At 33.5% G+C, this 22,587-nt stretch overlaps 4 protein-coding genes across 10 annotated transcripts; 2 read left to right on the top strand and 2 right to left on the bottom strand.

Annotated features, from left to right (window-relative positions):
• Window positions 1–2,035: 2,035 nt before the first annotated feature.
• On the bottom strand, window positions 2,036–6,872 carry LOC123196654. Of its 3 annotated transcripts, none has more exons than XM_044610717.1 (3): window positions 6,679–6,872; window positions 5,774–6,570; window positions 2,036–5,153 (listed from the first exon to the last, which is right to left on the bottom strand). In XM_044610717.1, exons 1-3 carry the CDS (start codon window positions 6,870–6,872, stop codon window positions 4,591–4,593), a joined length of 1,554 nt encoding a protein of 517 aa, XP_044466652.1. In that variant the 3' UTR covers window positions 2,036–4,590. The 3 variants fall into 3 exon arrangements, with proteins under 3 accessions (XP_044466652.1, XP_044466651.1, XP_044466650.1); XM_044610716.1 differs by having other exon boundaries at window positions 5,774–6,595; window positions 6,704–6,872; XM_044610715.1 differs by having other exon boundaries at window positions 5,774–6,872.
• Window positions 2,169–4,381, bottom strand: LOC123195668 (putative disease resistance protein At1g63350). The gene is made up of 2 exons (XM_044609484.1): window positions 3,090–4,381; window positions 2,169–2,997 (listed from the first exon to the last, which is right to left on the bottom strand). Exons 1-2 carry the CDS (start codon window positions 4,379–4,381, stop codon window positions 2,169–2,171), a joined length of 2,121 nt encoding a protein of 706 aa, XP_044465419.1.
• A 7,507-nt stretch (window positions 6,873–14,379) lies between the features above and the next one.
• Window positions 14,380–17,632, top strand: LOC123196472 (disease resistance protein At4g27190-like). 3 transcript variants are annotated; one of them, XM_044610524.1, is made up of 2 exons: window positions 14,380–14,532; window positions 14,725–17,632. In XM_044610524.1, exon 2 carries the CDS (start codon window positions 14,739–14,741, stop codon window positions 17,625–17,627), a length of 2,889 nt encoding a protein of 962 aa, XP_044466459.1. In that variant the 5' UTR covers window positions 14,380–14,532; window positions 14,725–14,738; the 3' UTR covers window positions 17,628–17,632. The 3 variants fall into 3 exon arrangements, with proteins under 3 accessions (XP_044466459.1, XP_044466457.1, XP_044466458.1); XM_044610522.1 differs by having other exon boundaries at window positions 14,380–14,591; window positions 14,710–17,632; XM_044610523.1 differs by having other exon boundaries at window positions 14,380–14,591; window positions 14,673–17,632.
• Window positions 17,633–17,980: 348 nt separating this feature from the next.
• On the top strand, window positions 17,981–22,307 carry LOC123196474 (putative disease resistance protein At4g10780). 3 transcript variants are annotated; one of them, XR_006497701.1, is made up of 5 exons: window positions 17,981–18,111; window positions 18,871–19,344; window positions 20,271–21,086; window positions 21,242–21,582; window positions 21,678–22,307. XR_006497701.1 is itself a non-coding variant. In XM_044610525.1 (4 exons), the coding sequence occupies exons 1-4, from the start codon at window positions 18,091–18,093 to the stop codon at window positions 21,296–21,298; spliced, it is 1,368 nt and encodes a 455-aa protein (XP_044466460.1). In that variant the 5' UTR covers window positions 17,981–18,090; the 3' UTR covers window positions 21,299–22,307. The 3 variants fall into 3 exon arrangements, 2 of the variants coding, with proteins under 2 accessions (XP_044466460.1, XP_044466462.1); XM_044610525.1 differs by having other exon boundaries at window positions 21,242–22,307; XM_044610527.1 differs by lacking the exon at window positions 17,981–18,111 and having other exon boundaries at window positions 19,097–19,223; window positions 19,321–19,344; window positions 21,242–22,307.
• Window positions 22,308–22,587: the final 280 nt, after the last annotated feature.

The raw sequence follows: 22,587 nt of genomic DNA, 5'->3' as shown, positions 1-22,587 counted from the left end.
TCATTGAAATGGGATTCATTGGAGACATTGAGGATTGATTCATGTATGGCACTAAAAACTTTCCCAGCTACTTTCCAAAGGGCTGAGAAATTGATAGCAATCTATTGCACTCTAAATCTGTGGAATCAGGTGGATTGGCTAGATGTTACGGATGTTACAAAAAATCGATTTCAGAATCTGTATAAACACGAGGTATCCCAAAGAAAAACTCTTTCAAATGTATTTCTTTGCTTTTATTTCAGATGACAATTACAAAATTTTATAGGACTAATGTGCTGAAATATTTTCTGTTCTTTTTGCAGGCCCTGGATTTGTGGCTGGGTGTTAGCGGTTTGCTACGGGAAAAGTGTGATTTTCCAATGATGTTTGTTCCATTGCTGCAAGATATCTTTGGAATTTATCACATTACTCGATGGCATAAAACATCGATGTATTGGAAACGTCTCATGGGTTCAAGCTGTGCCACTATAGAGCTGTTGCTGTTGAATTCTCTACCTTAATTGATCTTTGTTCAGAAGTTGTTGTTTTTGACCCTTGGCTGTTGCTGGACTTCAGTTTTTCCAGATTTATGCTTTTGTTCTGGGTATTGCAAAGTTTGTGAGTTTCCTTCTAAGCAGTATTTTCTTGTCCAGATTTTTCAGTTTGACTTTGTGGTAAGAGCTGTATATGTAAAATTATTTTGTCTTTTTTACCACAATTTGTTGGAAATGTTATTTTCTCGTGTGTTTTACTGTATAGTTGACATTTGTACAATTCTCTTGAATAATTTTCCTTTGCACATGATGATAGAAGCTAAAACTCGGGAAATTACAATATATCTGTTTCAAAACTTAGAGCGGCTAATCGAAACCGATTCAAGTTAAGTCGTAAACTCAATTTAACCACAGATGCTAGCATCAACAATACTCAACGTAAATTTTCTTTTGCAATTTGGGAAGACGTGTATCATGCCACCATACTACAATTTTATTTGATTATATATTAATTCAATCCTATGTATATCGAGAGTGTTGATATTCTAATCAATCAAAATAAGAGGATATTCAAACTGAACTTATTCGAATTTCATTATCAGCTTGGTTCAAATAAATTTGAAATACACTTAGCTTATATGAACTCAAACTTAGGGTTTTTATATTGTAAAAGCTTGAGTTTAAGGGATGCTCGGTTTGCCGAGGTTATGAATCTTCAAATCAATTAAAACAACAACATTTTAATCAATATATATCTAAATAATATTGTTTTAATCAATTTTTTATTCAATTACAATAATAAATTAAACTTAAACTCAAATCTTTTTAAATTAAGTCAAATTAAAATTGGTTTGAAAAAAATTTAACCCTTGCAAATTAATTTAAACTTAAACTCAGTTTAACTCAAAAAAAAAAAAAAAAAGGGAAAAGATAAAGCTAGATCGGCCCTACACCATCTGAAACCTTTATTGTATTTATTTATTTTTCGATTGTCCCACCCATTGCTTACACGTAAAAAGAAGTGGTTAAAAAGGCAAATCATTTTTATTTATTTTTAGCTTTATCTACGTTGATATACAATTTTCAACCTTTTAAGAGGACGCTCACCATATCAAATGAAACTTTGGCTTGAATTATGCCAAAAATAAATGGCAAATAAACCTTGATCAATTTCATTCCATTTACATCAATCCAGGAACTAATTTCAAATGATTTGCTACATACCCATCCCCAGTTTCATTTTCACAATGAGTCCCTCTGCTTAAAGTCCTTATTTTAAAAAAGCTCAGATCTTAATATATCATAACATAGTTTAAACAATCAAATCATCTATACTTATAAGTGTCAATTTGAATACTAATGATGATACGTCATATAATTTTAAATTAAAGATAAAATAACAGTTAATCATATGATGACATATTATTTCTAACATCTAAATTAACACTCATAAATAAAATCTCTTGAGCTAAAATTCATATATGGATAGATTACCAGATGCAAGTAATCATCCATTCGAAGCTCAATTTTTGATAATATCTATTAATTCATGCATTTAGCGATTTCAGACTCAGACTGTAAAGATAAAGGTTAAAAAAATGATAATTCAGATATACAATATGTACAACATGGTTAAAACTATGAACTCGTACTGAATCTATGAACTCATTGAAAAAAATAAACCAAAATTTTTACTTACAGATGATCTTGAAAGATAATGGTGGAGTAGTTTTCAATGTGCAACCGCAATTCATCATCTTCCCACTCTAACGCATCCCGCCAACTCTTCTCAGCCTTTATTATTACATCTTTGAACCTGGAATCAGCATCAATCTTCTTCAAGTTTGGGCAACAGTAGAAGCTGACATATTCTAATTGCGGCCAGGGACTACTCGAAATGGTAATCAATCCAGGCAGATAGTGAAGTGTTAACTTCTTCAAACTGGGAAGTGAAACAGAACATGAATCTGTTATCTCATCATCGAATATGATTTGTTCGATGGCTTGACAATCTTCGATAATCAGTTCCTCTAATTTACAGAGATACTGAATCATTGAACTTCTAAAAACATACTCCATCTTTGGACATCCATGCAGTGACAAAATTCTTAACTGAGCAAAACTTCGTTCTGGTAGAATCCCCTCCCAAATAGCTGTTAAATTCCACAAATGATGGATACTTAAGGTCTCTAGGAAAGGAAAAACAGTATTAGTATCTTTTTTCACTTCATCCACATGCACAACCATTTTAACCTTGGGGCAGTCACTTATTATACAAAACTTCAACCCATTGATATTGCCAACACCAAAGTTGGAAAGGCTCTCAATGTCAAGATGATTATCCAAATAGAAAGCAGTGCTGCGAGCTAATATTTGAAGAACTTCATCAGGTTTCTTTTCACCATTTACAAATCTCAAGCATTGACCCTGCTGATTATAATCATATTCCAAATACTCTGGGACCTGAGAAGAAATACTCTTGACATTAACTCCGTTAAGAGTCTCTTCTTCCATGGTTCGCTTTCTGTGAGGAATTCTTGGACATGCTCAACTTCTGGGAAATGAAAACAGAGAAACTTCAAATTTTTCAACTTGCTGACTTCAGTTTTGACATACTTGACATCCTCATGCCACCTTTCATCCCCTGGATAAAGAACAATACTCAAGGTGTCCAAATTACGCAACTTTGATATAATGCCACTCAAAATCAAATGACATGGCAATTTAACATATTCACTGTCATCGATAGATCCATAGAAGGACACTGCCAAACGTTTCAGGGATGTCAATTCACCAATCTTATCAGGCAAAACTTTAATTTTAGTACCTCGGAGATCAAGCACCTCAAGACAAAGAAGAGATCCAACATCAGAGGGAAGCATAAACAGACGTTTACAATCACATACAATGAGAATTAGGAGGTTTTTAAGCTTAAACAGTCTCTCTGGCAGGGACCTTATTCTAGTCTCAGATAGATTCAACACTTTGAGAGAGGTCATGCAGTCAAAAAAGGATGGAGGTATCACTCTCAGCAACCGGTTTCTTTGTAAGAACAATGCCAAAAGTTCAGGGCAATTTGGTTTCTCAGGTAACATGGATAACTCATTATCACTCAAAAACATCATTTTGGCCTGTTTCCACTCTTCCGTCAAAGGAGGTTCTGTTAGACCTGCTCCAACTCTCAACAGAAATTGATTACCTTCTGGTATACACAATCTACTGCTTTCAAGGATGTTCAATGATCTTGATGATGAACTACCTCCCGCATTAGGTAGTTCGATTGATCTTGAATAAGCACTCAACAGAAACTGAATTCCTTCTGCTCCCAACGGAAACTGAATATCTTTTGGCATTGAAGATATGATTCCTAATGCTAAATCTCTGATTAAATCATGCATTTTGATGGAACTTCCACCTTCAGTAACTTGTAAAAATGAAGCATGTATAAGAATATCAACTATATAACGACCCCTTCTATGTGCATCAGCTTGAGCACCAGTGATTAAACCTTCTTGTATACAATATTCTATGAATTTATTTATACTGACCTCCTGAGCTTCTGAAAATAGAGCACAGTGGAGGAAACAACTCTTCACATCATTATCACTTAGTTCGTCAAAGCTGAATTTCAATAATTGGAGCACATCTTCAATTTGACATTTTCTAGAAGTTTTATGCAGTGAGAATTTTTTTGAAGCATCCTTCCATATGGAAACATCATTTTTCTCTCCTAGGGCTCTTCCAGTAACAATAATCAGCAGTGGCAAACCACCACAGCCCTTAACTATAGTTTCAGCAAAGGACTTGACATCTGACAGTGGAATGTCTCTACTCACTTGTTCATAGAACAGTTCCCTAGCTTCCTTCCAAGAGATACTTTTTACTTCAACCACCTCAAACAAATTCATGTCATGACAAACATCACGCTTTCTGGATGCTATTACTATCTTGCAGCCATTTTCTGAACTGGGACCAGGAATACCCAGTGCCTCTAAATTAATCTGCTCCCAAACATCATCCAAAATCAACAAAAACTTCTTCCCCTTCAGAACTTTATATAATCTTTCTGCAACTTCAGCATCAGTTTCAGAATACTCACAACCTAATGATAACTGTCTTAAAACCTCGTTTGGACCTTTCTTGTGTTCCAATATCTAGAAACAGTCACTGAAATTACCACATCAAACATACCTTTTGTGCCTGGGAAGTTGATCAAGGCCTTGAGCACAGTAGTCTTTCCAATACCACCAGTTCCAATAACAGCAATTTTTGTAGTTCTAACACTATTTATGTGGCTGAAAATCTTCTGTACAGTTGTCTTAATTGATTTCTTTGCAAATAAAACTGATTCTTGCAACAACTGATCTTCCATTGAAATTTCATTTTCTACAGTGAGATGTTCTACTGCAACTTCAATGGCTTCTTTTGTGGCAACCGTAACTGATTGCTGGGCACTTGCCTTCAATCTGCACTTCATCTTATGCTCTCCTTCAGTTTGAGAAGGTATAATCTCAGATTCCATGTTATAAATAGATGGCATCTTTTCTCTTGCTTCAAGAGATACAATCTGAATTTCAGATTTACGAGCTGGCGGTGTACCCATTTGTGGAGGAAATGGCACCACATCTTCTTCCACAATCTGTGAGCTGGGATCAAGATCTTGTAACAGTTGGACAATTGCTGCAACAAAAAGAACAATTATTAGAATGACACCCCAGTCATGTAAGAAGATAAAGTTTTGCCACCAGTAATGTTTCTCACAAAAGTAAAGAAAAACCATCTCCATCATCCTTGAAAAAGAACCAAGGACAAAAAGAATGGAATCATAATCTAAACTCCACTAGCAGAGGACAAGATATCAGTAGAAAGACACCTTTGCACATTTTCTAATCATTAATTATAACAACTTATAACTTTAAATTGTACCATAGCAATTAGCGACCTCTCCATTAATAATTGTATTTGAAGAGATATCTGTCATGAATTTTCATAACAGAAGTACCATAGCAATTACTAACCTTTCCATTAATAATTGTATTTGAAAAGATATTAACTATGAATTTTCAAAACAGACTAACAGTCTTTCCCCCATCAACCATTAAGCTACTTATCATAACTGATAAGCGAATAACTGTATAAAGTCTACAAAATGTAAACCAGCTAACACCTTATTGTTTAAAATACCAAACTCCTTATGACACAATTAAAGCTCAAGGCACAATTAAACCTTTCAACCTTATGCTATTTTAGAATACTCAAATTTCCCATCATAAAGTAAAAGCATGGAATAACAGAATTACCATGATGCCCTCTGGTTGCAGCAATATGCAAGGGATCAAGCATGGACTTATTCTTCCTTGTAAGACCCTCTTTGGTCAAATACTTCAACAACTCCTTCACAACTTCTATATGCCCTTTATCAGCAGCTGTAAAAAGTGCAGTTTCCCCAAAGTCATTCACCTCATTCACAACTGATGCCCTTATCTCTGCAACTTCTGCATCAAAATCAGCCCCACTTAAGGTATCCACCATTTGGGAATCTATGTCAGTAAGAGTCTGTTTAACTGCTCCTAAATCTCCACGCTGAGCAGCCAAATGCAGCTCAGTGTCACTGTGATGACCTGTTACTTGTTTCACATACTTCTTCTTTTCTGCTTGGTCTATGTTTTTACCTGAGTTGGAAAGGACCAAAGCTGGTGCTGTTGCTGAAGAACGTAAAAGGGATGGTGAAGCTGTCGATGACCTCTGCGAAGGTTTACCTATTTGTGGAGGAAATGGCACCACATCTTCTTCCACAATCTCCAAGCTTGATGTAGGAGCCTGATACCCAAAGGTCAGAGATGTTGTATCTGAAGCTTTTATTTTCTCATCCCGAACCTCAAAGTGACCTGCCACAGCAGAAGTTGGCTCATATTTACTTCCACAAGATGAAGCCCACGCGACAGCTTCCTGTGTCAGAGATGTACCTGCAGCTTGTACTCTCTCACTTTCAGCCTCAAAATCCAAAATAGCAGAACGCCATGGATCTTTACTTTCAGAAGTTGAAGCCATTACCACAGGTTCTGGTGCCGGAGATGTTGCGAGAGCACTCAGCAATCTCTCACTCTTAACCTCAAAGTGACCTGATACAGCAGAAGTCGACTCAAAAGTTGAAGCCATTACCACAGGTTCTGGTGCCGGAGATGTTGCGAGAGCACTCAGCAATCTCTCACTCTTAACCTCAAAGTGACCTGATACAGCAGAAGTCGACTCATCTTTACCTCTGGAAGTTGATGCCATCCCTACAGAGTATAATACCACAGGTTCCAAACCCTGTTCATGTTCAAGCCCTGGAGCTGGACGAAGCAAAGGAACTTCAATTGAAGAATACGACAAGTGCTGCTCTGGTACTGTCCCCATGACATCAGCCACACGTCTAAACCGAGTAGTCACTAAAACACAAGATCCCTCGACTTATAACCACTTCTTTAACCATGATTTTAATTTCTCCAATCTTATATCATCTGCTTCCGAAACATCATCCAATACAAGCAAGAATCTATTATGCGGCAACACATTCTCGCTGCTTCGAGCATTGACTATTGCCTCTACAATTTTATCGATTTCAAGATTTTCACCAACAGAAACCCAAGCCCTAGATTGGAAATAAGATTCACCATCTCATCATTGTAAATTCTTTGAGCAAGAAGAGTACTCTTCTCAGCTCCATGTATCCCCACAAAAGGAAAAAAACGCAAGATTTGCTCATCGTTCCGTAATAACAAAGAAATTATAGTATTAAAATGCAATAATTCAAGATCAACAAAATCTCCTAATCCTGGAAAACTCACATCAGGAATTGCACTAATTTCTTCATCTTCACCAGCAATAAGTTTATGAAACGATTCCAAGACACGTAACAATCGGACAACGATTCTCCGGACCTGTTGCTCGATTTTACCTTTTGACTTTTCAGATTGCTCCCAGTCATCAATCAATTCATCGACTCCATATGCAATTTCTTCAAGTTCAGAGAATCGTGAGGCCACCGACGGAATTTTTTCGTCAAATTCAAAGAGGTGTCTGTCCTGATTTAGCAGATCTTGAACTTCTTCCAGTTTTAGACGCAGCAGCTTCCGTTGCTTGGTGTTCCAGAAAGCTTTAGTGTGGGAGTCCAGTCTGTTGCAGACCGTCTCGAAGACAAGCGCCACTCGATCGGCCATTGATGACACCAAGAGTTTACAAACGAACGGAAGAAAACTGGTTTGAAGTGTTTTCCCGACTATGATGATGATGGGAAAAGTCAGAAGTTTCGATCTTTGTTTTGGAATCTAGTGAACCATGAAAAATTGACCGTACGTGCTCAGAAAATTTAACTGTTTAATTTTGAATTTCGAATTGAATCATATTCCTCTCTAATATTATTTATGATATATCTAAAAATAAGTAAATTCGAATATCCTATAAAAATTTAAAAAATTGGAATCAAAATTGACTAATTCCTTAAAATAGACATTGAACCTGGAATTAATAATATAATATAATATTTAAAAAATATAATATATATATATATAATGAGTACGTACAGATGTGCATATTTCTTCTCACTTGTGCATACCTTTGCACACCTGAACGTACCTATATGTATCTACCTACACTTGCACGTAATTGCATATATTCACATGCATCCGAATACATCTACACACACTTGTACATATTTGTGCATACTTGCACATACTCACATGTATCCGCTCGCACTAGTATCAATTCTTTACACTTATGTTTATTTTTTCGTTTTGATTTATATTATACCAAAAATTAATCTATTTGTGATTTATATCATGATTTATCAAATATAGAGTATGCTTTGAAAGAAAAAATTGTCAAAAAAATATATCAAATCTAACATAATTAACATTGAAAACAAAATTAAATTTACTTAGAAAAGTAAAATTACTTAAAATTTACCTAAAATATTTAAGCAAAAATTTTTGTACATATTTTAATTAATATCCTCCTATTTTTACGGGTTTTAGATAAATTCTTAAAACTTATATCAAATGACATAAGAATTTAACATTTGTTAAATATTTGTTAAGATAACCATAAAAGTTATTACTTAAAAAAAAAAAAAAAAACCCATTAAAGTTATTGCTTCATTTTGGAATTTAACATTTGTTAAATTTTTTTTTTAATAAGTACCTATTGTACAAACAAAAAGCAAGCAAGAACATTTGTTAAATATTTATTACTATAACCATGAAAATTATTGCTTCATGAAATCAACTATATTTGACCATGCTAACCATCCACAATCCATGAAACCAAATAAGTAAATGTTAATAATAAAAAACATTTACAATTAGACCAAAAGACCTATTCTTATATAATGTTTTGTCCATTATCAAATTTTATTTATTAAGTTTTAAAAATCTAAATATTCATTTATTAGTTTTTAAAGTTAACAAAACTTATTCAATTTAAGAGTATAATTATAATTTAATTAATAATATTTAAAAAACTAAAATTTTATTTTGTTTTCCCCTTTGTATTTTAAAAATTAATAATTTTCTTCAGTCTAAATTTTAAAAACTTAACTTTTTTCCTCTTGAGAATTTTTTTCTTCCTTCTTTAACAACTAGATTTTGATTGGTCGACTTTGTCTTCCCACACATCTTCTTTGTCGGTTTTTTTCTCTCTATTTTCAATTTCATTTCGTTAAAACTAAATGTGTCTACTATTCCCCCAAACAAAGATGAAGTCGATGCTATTCGTCCATTGGCACTCTCCCCCCAAACATCTACTCTTCATTTGAATTGAGAGTGACACATTTGTTTGCTCTTTTGTCAACAAAACTAGAGCATTGAATTTGAATAAGAGCGTTGAACATGTCACTCTTGATTCAAGAGAAACCAGAGCAAACGAATGTCGAACTGGACGAAAGCACTGTCTTCGTCTTTGTTAGGTGGAAGAGCAGACATGTTTAGTTTCGAAGGAAAAAGAATATTGGTTGTGGTCGAACAGATTTCAATTGTTGGAGAAGGAAGAAAAAAAAGCCCTAAGGGGGGAGTTAAGTTTTTAAAACTTATGTTGGACAAAATTTGCTAGTTTTAAAAATTTAGATAAGAAAATTAGATAAATTTTATATTTTTAAATATTATTGGTTAAATAACAATTATACCTTTAAATTTAACAAATTTTGTTAATTTTAATAGTTGACAATTAAATATTTAAATTTTTGAAATTTAGAATGTGAAAGTTTGACAATGAGTGGTGTTTGGTACATAATTAATGTAGAAGGAAAAGATTATTTTTTCAACCATGTAAAATATTGAACAATTTGAAAGAATAAGTATTAATTTGAACAATATTTGAATTTACCAATTGAGTAAACATTAATTAGAAGACTTTTAATATTTATTTATAGGTTTTGGTTTTAATTCCGATTTTTTATGAGGTGGAATTAGAATCGGGTCAGAGTTGGCCGATTCCATAAATTGGGAATCAAAACCTATTCGAGGAAAGCCATTTCCAAATAGAAATTGGAATGAAAAATCAAGCACCGACAGTTTTGGTTTTGGTTCCCTTTCTTTCGCTTACCCTATGGTAAAATTGTTTTAAAGGATTAAAATAGGAAAGTGATCTCATGTGTATTCTAGGGTATTATTATAATAAAAGCATGCAATATACAAAGTAATAGTATATGTATGAACAAAATTTAATAATTTAATCGTATGTAATCATTTCAATTTGTAATTCATGATAGTAGAATTGTGTATTATATTGTACATAAAAAACCTAATTTTTTATATTGTATATCGTATCATATAATATATATTTTTATAAAATAAAATAATAGAAATTTTTTAATTGACACGTGATTATTTTGGAAAATTTCATAAATTCTCTTAAAAATTTAAAATATGTCATATACACCTTAATATATTATCATTTTCTCTATAAAGTGTATCAATCCACATTTGTAATTTGTATTATACTGTAAAATATGTATCATATCATATAATATATTCACTGTGTTATCTGTATCGTATCATATCGTATTATAGGATGTATATTGTATATCATAAAATACTGATAACTATAATTTGTATAGATAAGTTAGACTAGTTAGTAATATTTGTTTGTACACTTAATTATATATATAGATACTTAGGACTACAGATGAGACAAGTAGCTCACGAGTTGCTTATGGCTTGATTTGTGTTGAGTCAAACTTGATTTAATTATTTACTTGAGCGGAAGTCAAAGCAAGGTATGTCTCTACTTGATGAGCACACAAGTTTAGGCAAGCAATGCAATATCAGTAAATTTTTAAAAGTTTGAATTATTACATTTATACTCAAAAGCCGACCTAGACCTTTGTTAGGATAGCCCCAAGCGCACACTCAAATAAAAATAAAAATGAAAATTTGTCTCTAGGCCCACCATCACTTAAAAAAGGCCAAAAGACTTATTCTCACCCAGGTTTTAGTCTAATCCCAAGAATCAATCTGTGGAGTTTCAAAAACTTAAATATCTATCTATTATCTAACTTTTACTAAAGTTTTCGGTTAGTTATCAGGGTAAAATTATTATTTTATAATTAGTATTAAAAAATAAAATTATATTTCATTTTAACCCCTTAGATTAAAAAACTAATAATTTTTCTTTATCTAAAAATTTAAAAAGTTGTATTTTCCTCTAAGGGCTTGATTTTTCTCCATTATAGTGACTACTCTAGGAAGGTCATTGATTGACCTTCCCACCATCTTTCTCTCTAATGGTTTCTCGATATGAAAATAATCAAAAAGTCTATTAAAATGGTTGGCCACATTGCACAAATGCCACATAGATTTGTGTGACATTGTATGGATTTGTGTGATGTTCCACCATTTTTGTGTTGGTTAGATGATGCATAGACATGACTCACATGTTTGTGCATTGTTTGACCAACACACAAGATGATGCACAGATGACCAAATGTCGCACAAATCTGTGTAATGTTGTATATATCTGTGTAATGTCTATGCGATATCGTCGACAATTTTAGTCTGCTTTTTGATGATTTTCACATCAAGAAACCATTGGGGAAAAAAGTGATGGAAAGGCCAGTTGACGACCTTCGTAGAGTGGTTGCCAAATTTGGAAACATCAAACTCTAGGGGGAAAATGCAAGTTTTCAAACTGTTAAGTAGAAAAAATTATTAGTTTTTTAAACTACGAGAAAAATGAGATGTAATTTTATTTATTTTAATATTAATAATAAAATAATGATTTTATCTATATAACTAACTAAAAAATTTAATAAAAATTGAATAATAAATAAATAGTTGAGCTTTTAAAACTTTGCCGGGGGTTTTTACACATGGAGTAAAACTTCGTTAGGACTAAGTCTTTTGACCCTTAAAAAAAACATATTCCTCTCATCTGATCTCATTGTAACCCACTTCAATTTTAAGATAGGACCAAGCCCTCCTGCCATCTTAAAGATTATTCCCAACCCAAATTGGTGGAGCCCACAAGCAATTTCTTTTAAATAAAAAATTTGAATAAAACAGCAAAAATTTAAAAAAAATTGAAATAGAATAACAAAAAAAAAAAACCCTAATATTCCTATAAATTAAACAACAGAAAAAAAATGAATTTGAATGCCCCAACTCCAATAGAAAAAAAATTCTGTTTGATTATTAGGAAGATTTTTAATTTAATACAGTTTTAGTTATTATTGGAGATTTTGATTTTAAGTCTTCTAAATTATGTTGATGAATTTGTTATTATAGCAAGTTGTAATATATATATATATATATATATATATATATATATATATTGTATTTAGTTTATTAATTTGATAAATAAATTGATTATTTTTGGACTTGTTCTTTAATAAATGATGTGTAAAAATATTAGAAAGGTTAAAGCTCACAACTGTTTGATATTGCAACATTTGATTGATATTTTTGGTATTTATATTATTTTTAGACTTTATGTGTCTGATATATTATAAGTTGAATTAGAAAATTATATTTTAATTTGAATGGTATTTTGGCATAGTTGTTAGTTGATTAATGTTGACATTCATTTATAAAATTTTTCATTTAAATGTTTTTAGCTTTGTGCTTGCAGATTAAGAATTTGTATTTGCTTCAACATAACAAAAACATATATATACAATTTGCTATTAATTGTAAATGACTTTATGTAAGTGTCACCGAATACCATATAGTACAGTTAGTTTATTAACGTAAATGTTTGAGAATTAACAAATATATTACGAAATAGACTCTATTTTTAAAAGTGAAAATAACATATAAATCCATTAACAAATTTTATAGCTCTCTTCACTTTAAAGAGGCTTTTCCATATAGAAAATTACATGGGTAATTACATTATTTCCTTTCAATTTTTTTTTTTGATATTGAATCATTTCCTTTATTTAAGATTAGATGATTTTTAAAAATTTTTCACTAATTGATTGACAAACAATGATTAAGGTTACACCTGAATCGCACTGGATTAATTTCAAAAGTTATCTTAACATGTTTTGTTTAGTTTGAATTTGTTTCAATTGAACTCAAGTTGAGCTCGAGTCAGAAGAGTCAATTTATTTTTAAAACTTAATTAAACTTGAGTTAGAAAAAGTTCAACTCGATTCAACTTACAAATTGGACAGATAACTTGATTTATTTTAAATTTGACTCGTGACTCGATTGAAATTATGTCAAATAATTATCAAAATGACGTCCATTTATTCGTGATTGGATATAACAACATCATTTTGTCTATGAACTATGAACTTGAATTATGAATTCAAGTCACAAATTTGAGTCATGAGCTTAAGTCAAATGCTAACCGAACTATTTTTTATTTGAACTATTTTTAACTTTAGTTCAATGAACTGAAATCCAACTATAACCCAAAGAATGTTTAGATTTGATTCGATTTGTAGCTATCATTAACAATGATAGAGTTACAAAAACCCTGTTTTCAATTAAAATCCTAGGTCCCGCCACTATTTATACCTTCAAAATCTTTTATTTACCCTTAAACTGTATAATTATCCTCCAAAAGTATGACTTTTAAAATTTGCTAATACAACCAATGTCGATTTTGAAATAAGAATATAAATTGTGAGCTTTTATTATAATCTTTTGACTGAAGTTCAAGTCAACAATTCTTACAACTCCCAAACTCATTGAGCTCAACTCTTGCAACCTATCAAATTAAGTTCAAGCCAAAAAACAATTAACTTGATTCAAAACCCATTACAATCCTGCAATAACAAGTATTAATTACTCGAAACCCTTTAGGTTTTAAAAAGCCTTCAAATAGCTCATAACCTTAGCATGTAAAATTTTTCTTCTAAGAAGTTATATAAGATATGTTATTTTTAAGATAACCCTAATATTATTATTTTATTCTTTCTTATTTAATTTTTAATAAATATTACTGTTTTTAATTAAATACTACAAACCACCCAATTTATTATGATTATTTTATTTTATTTATTCAATTTTTAAAATAGAATGTCCCTATTTTTAATTAAAATAACAAACCGTCTCACCTTCATTATTGTACAAAAATATTATTGAGTTTAGAGTAATTCAAATTCATTTAAAAAAAGAGTTAAAACTCAAATTTATTTTAAATTCAGTTTAATTGGAAAAAATAAAAATCGAGCTTATATTTGATTTTATTTAATTTTTAATTTCAATATAATTTTAGTGGTTAAACTCGAATTCTATTTGAATTCATCTACACTATGGGGTTTAACTAAAAATTTAGTTTGAGTCCTATAAAAAAAAAAAGTGATTAATCAAAATAAAATTAGTTTAATCATTTAAAATGAGTTTGTTCAAACTGGCAAGTCTACCGAGCTTAAGTTTGGGCTTCAGCTTGTCTAAATTACTTCACTCAGCTCCAGCTCGCCTAGGATTCTCGGCTCAAATCCAGCCGTCAACTCTATTCTTATTGTCAACGAAGCCCAAAACGCCATTTCTCCGTCGGATCCGGATCTCTTTCCTCCACCAAGAACCGCGTATTCTACTTTTGGAGTCAGAGGTGATTCGGTTGCTGCTGGAGCTGTGAGTAACCCATTCTTCGTTTGGATTTTAGTGGAGGTCTGAGGGACTTATTAAAGAGGTAATTTAAGTAAATATAATTGAAGTTAGTTGTTTCAATGACTGCTTCTTGATTTCTTCTGTTTGATGATTGTGGTTGTAGTTGTACTCTTACTGATTAAGGCTCGAATTTCCTTCAGATTTGCATATTGTTGTGTTATTGTTGACAATGGTCGACGCTGGGGTTGGAACTGTTGCCAAGAAGTTGGAAGAATCGACAAGACTTCGGTTGAGTTATTTGTGGAATCACAAAAGCAACCTTGAGGAAGTTAAGAAAGAAGTTGAAAGGGTGAGGGATGTTAGAGCTGATTTGCTGAGTTCAATGGAGAGAGCTGATCGCCGAGGGGAACAGATAGAAAATGATGTTGAGAGGTGGCTGAAGAATGTTGAAGAGTGCATCAATAATGCGACGATGATTATTGAGGACTTTGAGGGGAGAGCAGGTATTCGATGTTGCAAGGGGCTGTGTCCAGATTTGACAACCCGGTATCGGCTTATCAGGAAATCGGTGAAGGAGTTGAAGGCTGTTAGTGGACTCTTGAAAGATAGAAATTTTGATAGAGTTTCATATGTTATCCATCAACGGGACATATGGTCTAGATATTCTAAGGATTATGAGACCTTTGAGTCAATATTGTCCATTTTTAATGATATATACAACGCTTTATGCAATGATGATACCAACATGATTGGAGTGTATGGGATGGGGGGCATTGGCAAGACTGCACTGGTGAAGCAAGTTGCCTGGCAAGCCAAGGAAGACAAGTTGTTTGATGAAGTGGTTCTGGCATTGGTAAGCCCGACTCCAGACATAAGAAAGATCCAAGGAGACATTGCAAATCAGCTAGGTCTTCAATTCCATGAGGAGAATGAATCTGGAAGAGCAAGGAGGCTACGTGATCGATTGAATCAAGAGAAGAGATTCCTTTTAATCTTTGATGATATCTGGGAAATTCTTGATTTGGAGAGAGTTGGAATTCCTTTAGGAAACGATCATCAGGGATGTAAAATTATGCTGACATCAAGAATTCATGATGTATCAGGTAAGATGGGTTCTCAATGTAATTTCTTGGTTGCTGCTTTGAAGGAAGAAGAACCTTTTAGTCTATTTAAGAATATAGTAGGTGATTCAATTGAAAGTTTTGAGTTCCAATCCTTGGCAATTGAATTTGTCAAGGCATGTGGAGGTCTGCCTATTGCCATTGTTAATATTGCAAATTCATTAAGAGGCAAGAGTCTATTTGAATGGAGGGAGGCATTCCAGACTTTGAGCCATCCTTCATCAAGGAAATTCACTAGAATGCTTGAGGATGTTTGTTCAACAATAGAGTTGAGTTACTATCATTTAGAAAATGAGGAACTCAAGTCAATATTTTTGCTTTGTGGTCTAATAAATTATACTGATGAAGCTTCTGTTATGGATTTATTGAAATATGGAACTGGTTTGGGTTTGTTTAAAGGCATCATTACTCTGGAAGAAACACGAGATAAGTTAAATTCATTGGTTCATGAACTCAAAAGCTCTTGTTTACTGCTTGATGGTCATAACCGTGAATGGTTTTCTATGCATGCTATTGTTCGTTATGTTGCCTTATCAATTGTATATAGAGATCAACATGTTTCTGCACTGAGAATTAAGACTATCCCCAAGGATTGGCTAAATAGGGATACAGTAAAAAGTTGCAATGCAATCTGCAGTCATGATGGTGACATTAGTGAGCTTACTGAAGGATTGGAATATCCAGAAGTTGAATTTGTCTATTTGAATCTGAAGTATTCTATTTCCAAAATCCCTGACAACTTTTTTTCAGGAATGACAAAACTCAGTGTTTTAAGTTTGACCAAAGTGCATTTAGTGCCACTACCTTCCTCACTTCATCTCTTAATAAACCTTCGAACACTTTGTTTCAATCAATGTGTACTGGGAGACTTAGCTGGTATTGGAGACCTGAAGAAACTAGAAATCCTTAGTCTTGTCTGTTTGGATATTGAGCACTTGCCAAGAGAAATAGGTCAATTGACGAAGTTAAGGTTGTTTGATTTGAGCAATTGCTCTAATCTAAAAGCTATATCATCCAATGTTATATCTAGTTTATCACTATTAGAAGAATTGTATATGGGTAATAGCATTGTTGAATGGGCGTATGAAGGAATCAACAATGAAAGAAATGTTAGCCTTCATGAGTTGAAGTTTTTGTCTTTACTAACCACTTTAGAACTTCATATTCGAGATGCCAAACTACTACCAGTGGGCTTGTTCCCTAAAAAGCTGAAAAGGTACAAAATATACATTGGAGATGAATGGGACTGGCATGATAAGTATGAGTACAAAAGAACTTTGAAGCTCAAACTCAATACCAACATTGGCCTGGAGAATGAGATTGTCATGCAGTTGAAGGAAATCGAAGAACTTTATCTAGATGAAGTCCAAGGTGTCAAGAATGTACTTTATGATCTTGATGCAGGTGGTCTCCCAAAATTGAAGCATCTCTCTATCCAAAATAATCCCTACATTAGGTGTATAGTTGACTCAGTGGAGTGGCTACCTTGTGATGCCTTCCCACTCTTGGAGTCATTGTTTCTTCGTAATTTAATTAACTTGGAGAAGATATGTCATGGTGAACTGACAGCAACATTTTTCTCTAACTTAAGGATGATAAAAGTGAGAAACTGTGATAAATTAAGAGATTTCTTGTCGATCTCTGTTTTTAGAGGCCTCCCAAAACTTCAAAATTTTGAGTTGATTAAATGCAAGAATATGGAAGAGATTTTCACAATTGAAAGAGAAAGTGAAAAGATTGTGATAGGTACCTGGGTAATCCGGCAGCAGCAAAGCCTTGCCTGGTTACTTCCTCAGCTCTCACAGCCTCTCCTGTGTACCGATCTCAGCCACAACACAGCATACACTGGAACAGGAATGGCAACACAAACATACAAGACAATGAAAATATGTATTGTATTGAATACTTTTTCCAGGAATGAATACAAATTAGTTCTCCAATACAATGACTATTTCCATCTATTGCACTGCTTAATCAATTACAATTCTCTTCACTAATTTTTCCAGAAAGCTACACAAAAACCCAACTAAATCCCCCCAGTAAATACTCAGCATTCGAGAGAACCACTCTCGCCCCACCTTTTCCTTAGTTTTTTTCACCCCTCTTCTTTTTTCCACACCTGCTCCCTTTTTCAACTCTTTCCACAGCCATTTCATTCTCTCCTGCTCTGCCACATTTCATATTCTTAGTGGTTGGATTTGCAATAAGGTGACAGCCTTCCAATTTTGCCTTTGGGTCACAGCTTTTTTTTATTTTCTCTTTTCCTACGGAAAATATATATATGAGTTCTAACAGATTGACTTTCATCAATTATGCTTCTTGAGTCTAAAATTTCTTCCACAGCTCACAAGCTTTTACCATGAAGTGAAGTCACATTCTGTTGTACAAATTACGCACAAGGAATTGACAACTGATAAATTATCTAATGAAGTCATTTCGGGGGATGACTTTGATGCTCCTATGCCATTTTTTAGTGGAAAGGTAGGTTAACAATAATTTTGTTCTTTATCATTTTATCTTTCTTGTTTGCATTTTTTTGTAGATATATATATGAAAAGGAATTCCTTGGAGAAAAGTAAAAGTAGTCCTACACATTCTTAAGGATTTGCACTATTTCTTTCTATTCCTTTTGGGTTTTGGTCCTTTTCATTCTTTTTTTTCTTGGTAAGTAATTTTTCCAGTGATTCACAAGTGTGATAGAGATTCGAACTCAAATTTATTTGAAAGTTCTAATGCTCCACTAGTTTTGCTAACCCTTGGTTTTTATTTGACTGAGGTCCTTTTATTCTCAGTCTCCGTCAATTGTCAAAGACTTTTCTCCTTAGTAGTTCTTATATGATTTTGGATGCAAAAAGTGCATCACAGTTCAAGAGCTTGTGTTTGCATATTTACTGTGTTATTAATTTCTTTGTGGCTTTTTTTTTTGAAGTTATCTGGATTACAGTAAACCTCAGCCTTCTATATGCTGCTTTTACTCATTAATCTAAAGCTACAATTAGGCATGCAATTGGTATGTTTCTATGGTGGTTTTGCAAAATGAATATGACCTTCTCTACATTTTAAAAATGAAGGATTCTAACTTGGATGTCATAGGCTAAACTTTATGGTTGATGAAGTTAAATATTTGCTTGTCTCAGTAGAAGGTTTTCAATCCTTACGGCATGTCATTTCTCCATGATGAAAAGGAATATTTTATTTTATTTTATGGAAGAGTGTTAAAAAAATTTTTTTTCTCTGCAGGTTATGTTCCCTAACTTGGAGGCCTTGGAACTTTGTGCAATTAATTGTGAAAAGATTTGGCCTTGCCAACCTCCAGTACTGCTTTCTTTTCAAAATTTTACAAGCTTGATTGTGCGAGGCTGTGATAAACTAAAGCATCTTTTTCCATCCTTCGTAGCCAGAAGTTTTGTCCAGCTCCAACATCTTGAGATAAGTAACTGCAGGGTTTTGGAGGACATTGTTACACAGGAAGACGAAGCAGAGTTTACTAAATTTGTCTTTCCACAAGCAACCTTTCTGAAACTCTGGGACCTACCAGAACTTAGAACTTTCTACCGTGGGAGGCATACTTCAGAATGGCCATTATTAAAAAGGTTGGAGTTAAGTGGTTGTGACAAAGTAAATATATTCACTTCAGAGCCTTTTAACTTCCAGGAAATTAACGAGGCCCTGCTGACTATTCCCGTGCAGGAAGCTCTCTTCTTGGTGGAGAAGGTACAAGAGTCATTTTCATTTTCTTCTTCAATTGACTGTGATTAGATATAAACTGAAAGGTGCTGCACTTTTGAATTGAATGATTTGTCTTTTTATTGCCATACTTAGATACCTAATATTTTAACATAACCACTTCAGCAAGTGTGACTCTGTCCATATTAAATGAAGATTTCTTAAAATTAAATGATCTATTGGTGGTACTTGCTGCAAATTTAGAGACATTTTAGCCTTAGTCAGGGACATTGGTTTGCATTCAGTCTAGAAGTGGCCCTTAAGGGTGTAAATTTTGTGGCAATGAATTCTGCTAAAGGCTCAATCTGATCCAATTTTCGTCATTTTATTGAATTTCATCCATATTTAGATTAGTCAAACTAAATTTATTCCAAATTTAACTAGATTGAAATCTCTTCCTTTCCCCTCTAACCAAATTGAGCTCGCTCTTTGCTTCATGAATGGTTTGGTTCATACAGTTGCTTGTTATATGTTGCATCCTTTTTTTTCCCTATTGGTTTGGGAGGTTTAATAATGGAACTGATAAATTTTGATTTCAAAAGCTCTGATCCAATCGAAATATATTTCAGAATAGGCTGATATCAAGTCTACTTAATTTGAAAATCCATTTGATAACAAGGGAAGTGGTAAGATTCTAATTTTCTTGTCTCTTCCTTTGATCCTCAATATGGCAGTGGAGAAAATTGAACTAGGACAGTCTAATCACATATCTTTCTCAGGCATTTCATATTTTTGTGTAAAGTTTGGGCTGGTCCTGGCTCAAACTTTGCCACATTAGTTGGTCCACGGTCATACCATCAATTCTACTTATTCCCCTTTTTTCTGTTGGTGAAGTATTAAACAAAACCACTATAACTACTATATTCTATGAAATTGAGGGAACTCCAACTTATTTTTTTCTGATTGGTGTTCAGGTTGTTACCAACTTGGAGGAATTGAAATTAAGTGGCAAAGAAATTACGATGATTTTCCAGGGCCAATTCCCAGATCACCTTTTTCGCAATCTTAAAATGCTTGAGATCATGAATGATAGGTCAGAAAATTTCCCACTTGGTATCCTTGAGACATTTCGCTGTCTGGAAAAGCTTGAAGTAAGATCAAGTTCATACAGAGGGATATTCCCTAATGGAGACGCTGTGAGACATACTCCAATGCTTGAATGCATAAAAAGTTTGAAGTTGTGGATACTTCCTGATCTGAAGTACATCTGGGAACAAGAATCTGAAACAGATTCTATTCTTCAAAATCTTGAGATTCTGGAAGTATGGTGGTGTGATGATTTGATTAATCTGGTGCCATCCTCAGTTTCTTTCCAAAATCTTACAATTTTGGAGTTATGGTGTTGCAGAAGATTGAAAAGCCTTCTAGCACCATCCACAGCCAAAAGTCTTGTGAGACTTGAAAAAATAAGTATAGAAGGATGTGAAATGATGACAGAAATAATAGCAAGTGAGGTAGATGTGGGAGAACGTGAGATTATTTTCAGAAAATTGAAGTTTTTGTCACTTGAAAATTTAGAATGTCTCGAAAGTTTCTGTTCTGGCAATAGCACCTTCACATTCCCATCTCTGGAAGATTTGTTTGTGATAGAATGTCCCAAGATGAAGATTTTCTCTACAGGAGTCTTAGAGACACCAATGCTAAATAAAGTTAGACAAAATCAGGAAGTAGATGAAGGGTTTTGGCAAGGTGACCTTAATGCAACCATAAAATGGTTAAGCAAAGAAAAGGTATGAATCAAGTTTACAAAATATTACATTATTTTTATTCAAAGATACTTAGGACGTTAAAATGCCCATGACACTATTTTAATTTAAATAGTATGAAGTAACACTTTGGTAGTTCATAGGTGCGCCCTAAAATGTGTTATCTTTTGTGGTTACAGAATGTCCAGAATTTTGAGGAAGGTTGTGATCATCCTTTTATTTATCATGTGGAGTAAGGCCATTTTGCAATTTGATTTTCGAGCGAGTGCCACAATTTGCTTTTGTTCATCTTATGCAGCCCTGTGGCTTGGCACTATTTGTATATGTAGTCCACATTTGCAAACACTGAGCTTTAGACTCAAACATGCTGAAGAAAGATAGGACCCATCATATGTACAGCTGAGATACGCAATGATTTTCTGAGCAAGGCAAGCAGAAGTCTGTAAAGAAACAACATTCTAAAGAATCTTACTGCCAGAAGCCTTGAAGTGCAAAAATTTCAGCTGGCCATGATAATCAGGTTCTGTAATTGCAAGATGAGTTATTGCTTACTATATTTCAACTCAGAAAATGCACCAAAATGAGACTTCTGAATATGGCAAATTTACTGTCCAGCTTTAGATGCACTAAGTGCTGTTTGGAAGATGGTGAAAGGTAGGGGTGGCTTTGAGCCCAGCTGGCCTCAGGCTTGAATCCACATTCGGATTGAACATGCTGAACTCAAGCTGGAACTTCAGTTCAACAGCTTGGCTCAAGTTCGGATCGATTTGCCCATCTGACAACACTGTTCTCTCCCCTAGCAGCATAGCTCATCCCTCCGATGACATTGTTTACCCTTAGTTGGCGGTACTGCTCACTTTGTGGTAGGCCTAAGAAGATACGATACATCAGCACAAATGAGCTCGAGCTCGACCTCAAGCTCAAATACGAGTTGGGCATTATGGATTCGAACCAAGTTTAAGATGGGCCCTTGTTCAGCTTGGTTAAACTCAAGTCCACCCCTTGTTAAAGAGCCTTTCTGTATGTGTCAGCTGGAGGGATTGGATTTATAGTATACTTATTAAACGTAATGGTCCCAATCTACCATATTTATGGGCTCCTGTATGACAAATTCAGTACCATTTCTACATTTGTTCTGGACTTATTTGGTTATGGCTTGACCTTTTTTTTGGTTTATCTGATCAGAGTGAAAAACATCAGCTATGCCCACAATATTGATAGATTTTAGTTCTTTTTATTTGTTCATGATCTATGATTTCCATACAAACCTTAAAAGAGTCTGTTGGTTAAGGCCAGAAGAGAGCTCTGAGTTTCAGCTTTAACTAAAATTTGGACAATATTTCTATATCATTATATAATTTTTTTTATAAATGTTTTTTTTTATATGTTTTTTTAATATAAGAAAAAAGGTTTTTTTCACATCTTTGTAATAAAACTAATAAATATTAATAAAAATTCTACCTTGACCAGCCGAACTTTCATAGGCTCTATCAATCAGATCTAGGACATCTAGTCTACTAACGTT

The sequence above is a fragment of the Mangifera indica genome, chromosome 14 (genome assembly GCF_011075055.1).
Source record: "Mangifera indica cultivar Alphonso chromosome 14, CATAS_Mindica_2.1, whole genome shotgun sequence".
Classification (NCBI taxonomy): domain Eukaryota; kingdom Viridiplantae; phylum Streptophyta; class Magnoliopsida; order Sapindales; family Anacardiaceae; genus Mangifera; species Mangifera indica.
This window is presented reverse-complemented; position numbering and strand designations above follow the sequence as displayed.